This window comes from Dermacentor albipictus, chromosome 2, assembly GCF_038994185.2.
Source record: "Dermacentor albipictus isolate Rhodes 1998 colony chromosome 2, USDA_Dalb.pri_finalv2, whole genome shotgun sequence".
In the NCBI taxonomy this organism is placed as follows: domain Eukaryota; kingdom Metazoa; phylum Arthropoda; class Arachnida; order Ixodida; family Ixodidae; genus Dermacentor; species Dermacentor albipictus.
Window position 1 is genome coordinate 131,587,800 of NC_091822.1, and position 13,194 is coordinate 131,600,993.

Consider the following 13,194-nt stretch of genomic DNA (forward strand, 5'->3'; position numbering starts at 1 on the left):
TTCAGTTTATATTTTTTTATTGTCTGGCAAAAGTGACACGACATTGTTCTTCACACTCTGCAGTCGATCAGTGCGTACTACACACAACTGTCAGCGTCGGCATAAATCAAGATGTACAGCACAACAAATTTGTACTATTCATTCACACGTACATACATAGACACACACAGCTTTCACAAACTCACTAAAAAAAACTTAACAATATCTGCTAACTCAAGGGGAAAAAGAAAAAACTGTGCTGACTAAACAATCTCAGTTAATATATCCGTGTGAACTACTTCAGATAAGGCATATGCCAGAATACCATGATATGCATCCCAAGAAACAATCCATACATTAAAATATCTAGAGAACTAAGAGAACACAAGGAAGCTTAAGAAATGTTCACGAATAAAAGTAAGCTTTGACAATGGGCACATTCAGAGCACGTTAGCTGCAACTGTGCTGCAAGAGGTGGGTTTTGGCTAATACTTGTACATAACCTCCGCAACTATGTGAAGCTAGGTCATTCACACATGCTATCACTTTTAAGAAGGCAGCCTTTACTTCACAAGCAAGTTTCATGCCTTGTCGTACCGAAGATGCATGGCAATGGGAAAGTTGTTTAGCGACAAAAGGATGACTTTCACAATTACCAAACCCAAGCCCTGGGTTGATTGTATTTCTGCCCTTCTCAGCTTTCTGCTGAAAAATCTGACGGAGTGCCAAGGTTATCTTATCTTTCCTCTGCAGATGCGCAAAGGTACTGGGTGGGAAGGCTGGGCCTCAGTGGATCTTTACAAACCACTCAAGTAGACAAACACCAAAAGCACAATCCACATTAATGTCATCCACTTCAATCGAGTTTCAAAAGCTGATTTACACTATCTGCTGCTCTGCGATACATGGCATGACAAAAATGATGCGAACATCTCCAAGAAAGCACATCTAGATAAAGTGATGCTCTACTACTAAGTAGCACAGAAGAGAAAAAAGTTGCACATGAATCCACAGCACACTCGCAGCAAAACCCGCAGCACCTTGTACGACCTTTGCATCTCCTAGCAAAATGTCTCGCTTTCTCTGCTGCGGTCCACACTCTATGTAAAGAAGCAGTTATCAATGTATGTTTTCTTTTTCTCACTTTTTTTCCCCCTCCTTTTCTAACTTCATATATTTCCCAATAGGCAGCATACCAGGAGCTACATGTCAACCATGGACTATTGTTGCAGAAAGCAGATGAAAGCTATCCCTGAAAAAATTGCAGCTTTTAATTAAATAAAGGTTATGCAGCTTGGCAGCATGCTGTGACAGTCATTACAACTCCCTTTGTCACCTGTACCATTTCAAGTTTTCAAAGCACACCTTTAAGCCCGAAACTGGGCATACTAAAGTTGCACCAGAAGTCTACAAGTGAAAATAATATTAGCACAGCCATCAGCAATGCTACTTGAAAAGCGGCACTGTTTGCACACACTGCAACAGCAGATCTGTGTTTTTTTTTTTCATAGAGCCAGTCAAGGTTGCAGACGTATAAAGAAGCACAAACAGGTATGCTTTGCTTTGGTTTTACAGATTACTTTTTTCATACCCTGAAACACACACAGAAGTTAAACGAAAAATGTAGCGAAAAGTGTCTTCAAGAGGGGTAGAGGTATTTACTTGTTGCTTGCTCTACAAGAAAGCAAATGATCATTCATTTCATTAGACTCTTGATGTATAATTTGTGTAAGTATAATGAAGCATATATGTTCCAAAGGGAAGGGAAGAGTGCTGACTAGACTGCAAACCGAAAAGCAAACTTTTTTTTTTTCAGGGTTCTGTTCAGTTTTAGCTTCGCAATGCTAACGTGCTTAAAATAACTACTCATCTCAGATGCCCCACTTTTCCACAGTTAAGATGCCTATACTAAATGATGCCTACCTCTGGCAGCAAGTGAAAAAGAGTATCGGGATACGAAGGGCATGTTCACACCAGCAAGTCACTGCGGCTGTGCAACATGTTGAAGGAGTTGCCTGGCAGCAATGTGACTTGCATTGCTAAGCTCGCTGTCCAACAGGCACACCTTGAGCCACATATTGCAAATGGCGGTGCTTCTTTAATCTCATATGATGGCTCTTGCCCTAAGCAGTTTCGGCAGGAAGGTTGTTTAATATCACCAGATATGACGATCACCTGTTGTCTGCATGTTTATAGTGCAGCAACCCCCTTATTACAAGAAGGACTTTCACCAACTAGCCACTCTACTAAATATGACAAGTGTGTTTAGAATAGGAATTATTACGGATTGAAAATTTAACCTTTATACTGCGATTGAAGGGGCTTAACATGTTCTATACATTCAATCAGCGTTCTGAAGCAAGCACACATGGCTACAACTATTTTCTTTCAGGCATGTTCTTGCTTAGCAGTACAAAGATGCTGATAGAAGGCATAAGACAAAGAATGTTCAAGGGATAGGTGGACAACTAAAATACCTAAGAACTCCGAACATTTTCTTTGGCTACAGCCATGACACAGAACATTACTGCATGCAATTAAGCAACCTCCTAACCTTACTGAGTGTGTCCAATACCTGTCGCTCAGGAAAGTGTCAGTGCAGGGGTGGGCATTGGCAGCCACTTTTTTACAGACAGGTTGCGCAACCTTTCCGACTTGCCGGTGTAAACATGCCCTGTTCATTGCCTACAAACTTATGTATTGATAATAAAAGCAGAGTTGCAATAAAAGCAATAAAAGCAAAGCAAAGAAAGTGCAAAGTTCTAAAGCATCAAATGCTATAACAAAGCACAGAGAAATATGAATGATCCGGACACTCAAGAACATAAATAAGGAGCGAGAACAGCACACATCCTAGGATGCCTGTTGGATAGGTTCAACAAAGGCAGTATTTCTGCACACTCTTAGTTTCACAGTATACAGTGCCCGTGTCACATGCACGATGACCATATGGCAGCACAAGGCGGTTTTCCGGTACAGCTGCTGAAGCTTTCACAACTGAAGTAGAGCAGGGCAGGCATCAGCAGATTTTTCACGGTCCTGCCACACTTCGCTCTTTACATCAGCACACCAGCAAGCAGTTTCATTTCCTGCAATGACCCAAAAGCAAGTATAGCTATGAAGTACCTCCACAATAGAACTTTTGAGCTTGAAAGAAAACTGCTATGGCACCAAGAGAGAGATGCTCACAAGAGAGTTCAAGAGAGAGTTCAAGTTAATCAACATTTGCCGCAAAATTTCCTATGCCTACGGGCATGAATTGTATGTCAGCAACAACAAATTTCCTGGCAGAACCACCTATGAGTTGATATCCTTGTAAGCAATAGCTTGCACATTACGACAAGAGACACGCTGCAGATTTTAGTGATGAACACATCTCTTTCAGAGAAAGCGGCACTTTTATTCAGCATGACAATGTGTTGAATTGCAAGACACGACGTGGTTCACCTTGTGGAAACACATCTCAGTACGATGAGAGATGTGCGGCAAATTTTAGGAACAAATGCATCTCGTAACTTCTTCGTCAACTAGAGGAAGCAAGCTCTCCCTTTGTGCAAGTACTAAGTTGTTCCTATGCAATGGGCCTGACATGCCAGGCATCTCAAACGCTGGCCCTGCACGAGGGAAATTGTCCGGATTGATAATTCTCTTTTCAGGCACGCATCTGTCGCCTGATGGTTACAGCACCAGCCTTCTGTGCTGGGGGACCTGGATTTGAAACCAACCACCAGACATTTTTATTTATTTAAACTTAAACCGCAAAGTGTTGGGAGGAGTCAAGAAAAGCTATCGCTTTAAAATTTCATTAGACAGTGTTAGTATAGCATATGCACAGTTCTTGCAAGCATTTAGCCCACTATTGGTGCATGTGCAGAACACAACGAAGAGCTTTGCAGGTTATGCAGGCATGCTAACTAGCATATAACAACGCAGCATCCGGGTCACCCACTTCAATCCGCATTTGCCCTTCGTGCATGGTCGTTGCTGCGAAAGCAAGAAATAAATGGTAAAATCAGGCTTCACTTAGTCTCATCTCAATTTGAGAATAAAATATTAGCGACGCTTTGTCATTATTATTGAGATCAGCTGTCTGATTTGATGCTGCTAGGCACAACAAAAGACACCACCACTGCTGCGAATGTGCTTCGATTTTTAACTACCAGATGGCGGCAGAGCATTGAGTACTGGCCATGCGTTGATAACGTGGAACACTATTAGAAGCGTGCTCAGAGAGGCGTGTTTAAAAAAGCTGTAGTAGTCACGCGTGCCTCCATGTGAACAACCAAAACGGTCTACAGTCAATGCTCATTACAATGAACCGTGATTAGCCAGCAAAAAAAGGTCCATTATAAATTATGGTCGTGGTATGATGTGAAACGGCAAAACTTTGCATATACTGCTGTCTAACTTGTATGCACTCACAAAAACAATAAAAACATCGAAATAAAAAAAAACTAACTACAGATAAACGGGTTTACGCTGTAATTGTACAACCACGCAACACGGTGTCTTCCTGTCCACCATTTTCTGGACACTGGTTGCTGACAAATCTCAAGTTTCCCCGTACTAGGGCATGCATACAGTAGAACCTTGTTAATACAATCCCGTTACATAGTATTTTCCGGCGCAAACATTCGCAATAGAAAACACAAGAAATGACCCAATGCAGTTAGGCTTCTTTTTCACCAGTTCATAGGTTCCCAGATTATACAATACACATTATCACAAGGAGAAAAAAAGCGTGTTCGGCTTGCTCCACCGGCCGCCATGTTTGTTTTGGTGTCCCGCACTGTTACAGCGGAAGCCGCCTGTTTGTTGACATGTTGTCATCCCGCATCAAACGTGGGATGAAAACAAAAAAAATTCTTTTCGCGGGAAATTTAACACTTTCGGGACCGGCCCATAGGCCATCGATCCTATATGATCGACGGTTTTGCGCGCACTGCCCCGTTCAAATTTCCGCGCGCTTGGACATGTAGCTCCATCTAGGAGGTCGTCAGGAACTAGACTCTCGGTTTCGGCATAGTTTCTTTCATTTCCAGCAGGTGGCGATACGCGCGAGAGAATTTTCTCGATTGCGGCGGCGGCGGACGCAGTGGAAAATGGCGTCGTGCTCGCGTCCGGTCGCTCGAAAAGAACGCCGTCAATCGCGCGATTCCGCTGCTTCGGCAACGGATTTTTTTGATGAACCGAGCAGCGAAGAGTCTGAAGACGACTTCGGCAGCTCCGATTTTATTTCGGACTCCGATTCGGATGATGATGAGCCACGGACTTCATCTAGTAGCCGAAGGTGAGCATAGTTCCACATTCATTTCTTTCTGGAGTAGGTGAACGGGCTCGCTATATGTTCTCATTATTTTATCTTTACTTGATAGGGTCTCAACAAGCTACGGCAATGATCTGCTGCCGCCAGCGCAGAAGCGGATTGAGTTTTCGCCGCGACGGGAACCTGGCGTGTACTTGGACGCAGAAGTGGGCGTGGCGCTCAGAAGCGGATCAAAGAAATTCTTGACTGCTCTGGACTTCTTTCTTCTGTTTTTCTCGATGAATGTGATCGAAACAATTTGTGACAACACGAACAAGTATGCTTGGACTCACATTTTGGAAAAACCAACGGATGCTTGTTCCGATGGATCTTGGGAAGAAGTCACCCCAAGTGAAATGCTAAAGTTTATCGGACTCGTAATTTACATGGGCGTTGTGAAGGTTCCTCGGCTGAAGCTGTATTGGAACGTAGGAGATCTGTACAGCGGTCTGCTCCCACCACGGATCATGCGGCGACGCCGGTTCATAGCTCTACTCGCAATGTTGCAAGTTGCAGACTTGGACGATGTCACTCAAAGTTCAAGAGGAAAGCTCCGATACATGTGGTGGCTCCTGCAACACATGAACGAAGTGTCAGCGAATCTTTTCCAGCCACATCGCGATCTTTCCGTGGATGAGCGCATGGTGAAATCGAAAGGGCGGTCAGGCATCCGACAGTATATCAAAGATAAAGTAACAAAATGGGGCTACAAGCTGTGGGTCCTAGCTGACCCTGGCACCGGATATACTGTGCAGTTTAGTGTGTATACCGGTAAGCGTGAGCAGTCAGGGCCCCATGGCTTAGCTTTCGACGTAGTTTGCCAGCTGTGTCACAGATATCTTGATCAGGGCTACAGGATCTTTATGGACAATTTTTACACTTCTACTAGCCTGTTCAGTCATCTTCTCAGCCGAAAAACATTGGCTTGCGGAACCACACGCAAGGATCGCCGAGGATTTCCTGCCGAACTGAAGGATGCACGGTGGGAAAAAAAAGCTCGACGTGGCGACATTCGATGGTTGCGCGATCAGAACATCCTGTACCTTCAGTGGAAAGACCGGCGTGTTGTCAACATGATGAGCACGGTTCATACTGCAAATGACACGGTCACTGCAAAAAGAAGGGAAAGAGGGCAAAACTCCTGGACTCAGATATCTATAACAAAGCCTCTGCTGATCCATGATTATAATGCTGGCATGCTAGGCGTAGATAAATCGGATCAAATGATTGGATATTATAATGTTCTCATGAGAAGCGTACGGTGGTGGAAGACTCTGTTCTTCCACTGCATCGATATTGCATGTGTGAACAGTTTTGTACTCTTCCAAGCTCACCGCACATTGCACCCAGAGATTCCTGAGCTGGCACGCACTGCCGGGTTTGACCACCTAGCTTTTAGAGAAGAGCTCATTCGGCAGCTTCTGAATCTTGACGGTGCCAAGCAAGCACACACGCCTCCACCACCCGTCGCAAAACATGCACTCCACAAGCCGGAAAAAGTGGCAAAACGCAGAAACTGCAAGCTGTGCTATGAGCAGAAAAAAATCGAGCTCAAAACTAATGTCTTTTGCAGCACATGCCAAGTTCACTTGTGTTTTACGACTGCCCGGAACTGCTTCGTCGAGTGGCACAAGAATCGTGGGACCTGAGTGGCTGACCACTGGTGCAAGCTAGATTTCACACAAAAAAAAGACAGTTGTAGATACGCGTGCCAAATTTTCACAAGCAAGAAAGGAGGCATTGTGGCACATTTTGTATATCTTGAATTTTTTTTATTATGTTTTTCCACTTGTATATCCATGACTTTTCCAACTTTTTTATGTTGTTCTTTCAGCAAATCTTGAATTTGAGATTTTTTAAAAAATATTATATATCACTTTTAAGTCTAACCTTTCTTTATGCATGAAAGACCATCTAATTAGCTACATTTTGATAAACATTGCAGCAATATAGCGTAATGACTATTCGTAATAAAAAATAATTTTTGACACCCATCAGAATTGCCTGTTTTTTCCCCGGTCCCGAAAGAGTTAACCCATGTAATGATCGCACCCCTGAATTCGCGTCAATTTTTTTAACAAAAAAGTGCGATCATCATGCGAGTAAATACGGTAGCTTGTGCATCGCCTATAAGCTTCAGTGGACAGTACAGCACCACCGTGACAATATCGCCTGACGTGTCACTGTTCATGCAGGTTGGTGACCGAAAGAATGGCTTCCATAGTGATGTTCTTGGTCTTACAGTGTTGCCGTGTGCAGGAGTTGTCGCTGACTGTATATGCGACTGTTTTTCCATTGCGGACCTGTTGCTAAGTCTCTCTGGGGATGTGGAGACGAATCCAGGAACAATAATGGATGATACGTGCAAGGAATTGCTCTAGAATCAGAAAGAAATTTTGTCTGAACTTACTGCAGTTCAAGAAAAGCAAGACCTGTTTGAAACAAGATTCTCAAGACATGCAGAACTGGCTTCTCATTGAAACTAAGGTACAAAGCCTAGAGGAGACTTAGAACTGGCTCGTAACTCTTGAAACAATTGTGGGATGGCCGCAGTTTTAAGACATCTGGTCTGGTCAAACACGTGGATGATTTGGATAATCGTTCACGACAAAATAACCTTATCATTAGAAGAATAGCAGATGATAAAATGAGAAGGAAGAAACCTTTGTAAGAGAAGTAAAAGAAAATATTTAGCGCTACTCTAAAAGTGAATGTAACTTCTACTGAAAAAATTCACAGGTTAGGCAAGAAACTTTCTGGTAAAACTTGTCCAGTCATCCTGAGGATGGCAGACTGACTATAGGGATAAAAGGAAAGTTTTGCACAACTGCTCAAAATTGAAGGATATGGATTACAGTATCGGTGAGGATTTCTCTAAAGAGTACAGGGAATAAGAAAAGAAACTATGGGTCTCGCGGACTGAGGAAAAGAAGGCAGGAATGAAGGTAAAGCTTGTATGATAAGTTGAGGGTAAACAACACGCTGTACTGCTGGCATGAAGAGTGTGACTAAAGGTGCTGAAAAGCGATTCAGGAACAAGTGATAATTGACATGTGCAAGGTCAACTTGTTGGCTTCAAAATGACGTAAATGCGAGAAGTATATTAAACCAAGGAAATGTGCTTGAAACTCTAGTTATTGATCATGAACCTGATATTGCTATATTTATGGAAACCTGGTTGGTTGCATAAATGTATACCTGATAGCAAAATCACACCACCTGGTTACACATTGATTAGGAGTGATCGAGATGGAAGAGGCAGAGACGTGGCTCTTCTGGTCAAGCGAAACATAGTTTTTTCCACTTTAGAAGTACCCGGTGATATTGAGGATGTGTGGATTAGAACAAAATTGAATAATCGCTGTAGCAGAATTGATAGTTGGGCGAGTTGGTACGAATTCATAGTAAAATATTCTTGCGCGCACAATTGACAAGGACACAGTGAAGGGGCGTAAGCGCTCGTGTGTCCCCTTCACTGTGTCCTTGTCAATTGTGCGCGCAAGAATATTTTACTTGAATAATCGCGTTGTATTCATTGGGGGGGGGGGGGGGTAAAAAGGGCTCCAAACTCTCCTGTAGACCATATCTTGCTACCAAGACAATTTATGGAAACGTACAATGAAGGAGCAGGACAGCTGTTACTAGGCGATTTTAATCTCCCGGCTACTGATTGGAATTCATACGTGGCTGGAGATACAGATGTCACCTCTTTTGAAGTGTTTTTGGGTTTAATATTTTCTTACAATTTAACACAGCTTGTTAGTAAATTTACTAGTGTGTGTGCAACAGTGTCATCTGCAGTTGACCTTAATTTAATCTTCAGTGCTTTGACAATGTATGTGAATGACTGCATTGTTGGTGAAGGTTTACTCGACCACAAAATGGTTATTCTGTCCTTGAATCTGTCCTCGTACCCCTTGAGCCAGGATTCAAACATCCAGTATCTAAATTTTCAAGCTGCTGATGACGTTAGTGTTTTGGATTACCTTGAAAAGTCGTTTGATAAATTCATGTCTATATATGAATCAAATGGTGGCACTGATGATCTGTGGAATTTTTTTTCCAAGATTACGGTGCACTATACTACACAATTTATCCCTAAGGGCTTGAAGAAGTGCAAAAGAAGAAACCCCTGGATTACAAGGGAAGTAATTCACGTTAAATGGAGGATTAAAAGGAAAAGGAAAGCTTGTTCTCGAGATCCAAGTGCACAGAACAAGAATCCACTTCATAACATGAGGCTAGACTTCACTCGTTTTGTCAAAGAATGCAAAGAGAGATTCTTTGATGCAACACTGAAAACTTCCTTCAAGAAGCACCTAGTAAATTTTGGAGATATGTAAACCCTACAAAGAAACATAGAAACATCATAAAGCTGATGATGAAAGAACTATCCAGGAACGTACAGAAAATTTTAGTTCCTTCTTTTCCTCCATTCTCACCAAAGATGATGCTACACTTCCATCCTTTTGTGACACTTCCGCTCACCCTTCAGCGTGCGACTTCTGATCAATGAGGAAGGAGTCCCGAACTTTCTTCTGCGCATTAAAGCTAGGAAATCCTGTGTTTCTGACATCTCAAATCTGTTCCTATATATATATATATATATATATATATATATATATATATATATGCTCAGTGGGTCGCTAAATTCCTTACCATAATCTTTCACTCTTCACTTACCCAGGGAACAGTTCGTATGGCCTGGAAACAAGCTAAAATAATTCCACTTCATAAAATAGGGAGCACATCAGACATAGCTAATTACAGGCTCATTTGTCTTATGAGCACCTGCTCCAAACTGCTTGAGTATATAGTCTGTAGACATCTCTCAAGTTATCTGGAAACTTTCAATTTATTACCACCAATGCAACATGGTTTTCATCAAGGGTTGTCTACAATAATGCAGCTTGTTCCGACAGTCCACAATCTTTCACAAACAATAAATAGTTGAGGACAGATTAACCTCATTTTTTTAGACTTTGCCAAAGCATTTTTATAAAGTCTCCATCCTAAACTCTTGCTAAAGATAAATGAAACATTTAGAAGTCCAAATATTACCAAGTGGTTTAGGTCCTACCTCCGCTCTCGTGAGCAGTATGTTGCAATAAATAAAATTAAATCCAGGTTCAAACCAGTTTTGTTTAGGGTACCTTTTATTTCTTATCTTTATGAATGATTTGCCTTCTGATATAACTGTCCCACTAAGATTCTTTGCAGACGGCTGCATCATCTTTAATAGGATTGTATTGGTTTATTTGTATTATTTGATTATTATGGTATTGGTTTATTTGTATTGTATTGGTTATTTACTGTATTAATAGGTTTGTCTTGGCAGCGGTTAGGGTACAGTCAATGCATTGAAAATACATTATCTCCTGATTTTGGCTTCTAGCGCGAAGTGAAACACGGACACAGAAAGGAGCAGACAAGACGAGCGCTATTTCTCAACCGTACCAACTCACCCAACTGTCTATCCTTTTACATTATCTCCTGTCGAAAGCACCTATTTTCAGCCTGCCCCAGGAAGATGTTGAAGGAAAAACAATAAACTATTACAGCATTCACCAGATTCTTACGTGCACCTTTTTTTTAAGAACATTTGGCCAAAAATTGCTTCCATGGTGCAATTTAATATGAAACCAACACCACATTTGTAGTGTTCACAACAACCTGCCATCAAAGCAAGTATAGTCAGCATTATCACCATTGCCGTCACAAGATGGCGACCATGGATGGCAACAGAAGTTCTCGCATAGCACGATGGCATCAACGCGCCACCTTCAGTCTGATTACGAAAGCACAATCAAACAATAAGTAATTTTACATGTTAAGTGAGTGGCAACAAGTTGCGTTGCATGTTCCTGGCATTCCAAATTGCATGCGTTGCAGGACGAACCAGTCAAGTGGTTAGTCTAGACAGGGGCCCTCATCCCATTTCAGATTGTTGCGGAGTCGTTTGATAAATGAAGAATATCAAACACACCTTGGATTGTACTTCAATCTATGGTTCTTTATAGACAGCCATAAAATACTGTCCAAGAGTGAAGACGACGAACATTACATAAACAACTTTCCATTCTGTGAAGGTAAAGTTTGCCGGTTTCATTTTATTGGCAGGATTGAAGGCATGCTATGTTTTTTTTCTTTTGCTAAAAAATCGGGTGCACATTTGAGTTTTTTGTTTAGGCCTCTTAATATCTTTCCTGCATTAATTTTCTGCTCTCAATCCATAAAAAGTGGGTGCATGTCTGATTCAGGGGTGTGTTAGAATCGGGGCAAATACTTCCAATTGATTCAGTGGTGTGCTTTCCGTGTTTTGTTTAATTCGACCAGCCAAATTATTCGACGAATTTTGTCGATCCCATTAGGGTCGAATTACAGTCAACGAACGATTTTCAGATGCCCAATTTGTTGGACAATGCCCGATAATTCGGTCGTCTTCGCAGCACTGCCACGGTACCCATAGAGTCAATGTATAAGAATGTCTGAAATTTTGGATCCAGAAACCCTTTGCCGTCTGATTTTACAGACTTTTGCCATGACTGCAGGTCCAAAACTAGCATTGATCGAAGCCATCACTGCCGTCATCTTTATTATCTTGCCGCCTCGAACAGGCGCTCTCGCATGCAGATCCACTGGCAGCTGTAGCCACCACCGCGGCATAACTAGGGCCTAGTTATACTTAGTTCACTACCAAGGTTCTCGCTGTTTGGTGCCGTGTTTTTCATTAAAATGATTCGCTACAATGGTGCCGAATGCGCCTTTGTAATCTTCGCCAATGGCTTCGAAGCTCGGAAACCACGACGCATTGACTAATGCTGGTCTTCTAAAGTCTTTCACCTCACTACAGCAATGTTACACGGTGAAGCGTACCAGGAGTGGGGAGGGGCAATAGTCACGGGTCACAGTACGAGCACTGATACGCTTAAAAGTATACCGACAGGCCTTCAGAGCTATTTCGGACGTGCCTGTGGCGATTTGAGCCCTTGGGGCCAGTAAAAGACATGCATTCATTCTTTCGGACTGCCCGACTTTTCGGACATTTTCGCTGCCTCTAGGGAGTTCGAAAAATTGGACGTTGACTGTAATTCACGTCGTCTGCATATACATTGTTTATGAAGATGCCAGTTGCCAAAGTGCAAGCCTTGCAGTTTACGTACTCACCTTTTTGTCACTTGTGCTTAATAATGCTTTCAGCCGCAGAGTGGTTGTACAAGATTAGTTCTTCTTCATCTTGTCTGCAATTACATTCCTGACGGTGAGGACAGTCGCTGAGAAGTACTTCTTGAAGATGCCGTGGTGCTTCATGCCAGGAATCATTGCAAGGAATAGCACTGCAAGCCGTGAGAGAAAGGGACCATTATGAGAAAACTGTTGCAATGTAACGCTGACATCACAGTGAGCAGGTAATATGGGACCCTGGAACTAGGGGTTGCCACACAAAGAGTTGTCACACAATAAATGTCACATTAGAGTATCAGGTGGGCCCACTCTGTGTGCATTTAATGGCTTCAAAGGTTAGTGCCACTGTACTCTATCAACACATATAGTATTGTTTATTCTTGTCCTCAATGCTTTATGTCGTTTGCAAATAAGTATGTAACAAATTAATTGACTTAATGACACACTTAAGCGAAAAAAAAAACATTCCTTCACAAACCAGGAATTATCAGACGTGTTACATCACTTTGCTTCAAGAGTTTCAGCTTTCGATTCAAAATCAGCTGAAGTATGCTTTTCTTTTTTCTTTTAAGGCACAGGATGAGGGCTGAGAAATGCAAACTGAACTTTAATGTAGGTTATTAATACTTTCCAGAAATACAGTAAAAGCTCGTTAATTCGAACCGCAAGGGGAAGCCGCTTCAGTTCGAATTAACGAAAGTTCGAACTAACGAAAGAGAAGGAGA

At 42.2% G+C, this 13,194-nt stretch overlaps 1 protein-coding gene across 1 annotated transcript in view; it reads right to left on the bottom strand.

The window, feature by feature from the left end:
- Arl6IP1 (ADP-ribosylation factor-like 6 interacting protein 1) overlaps nucleotides 1–13,194 on the bottom strand; it is a 32,969-nt gene continuing 19,775 nt past the window's right edge. The window contains exons 6-7 of the mRNA XM_065445036.1: nucleotides 12,452–12,621; nucleotides 1–3,068 (exon numbers count right to left, since the gene is read on the bottom strand). Coding sequence (XP_065301108.1) covers nucleotides 12,506–12,621 — 116 coding nt within the window. The 3' untranslated portion in view covers nucleotides 1–3,068; nucleotides 12,452–12,505. The remainder of the gene's footprint in view (nucleotides 3,069–12,451; nucleotides 12,622–13,194) is intronic.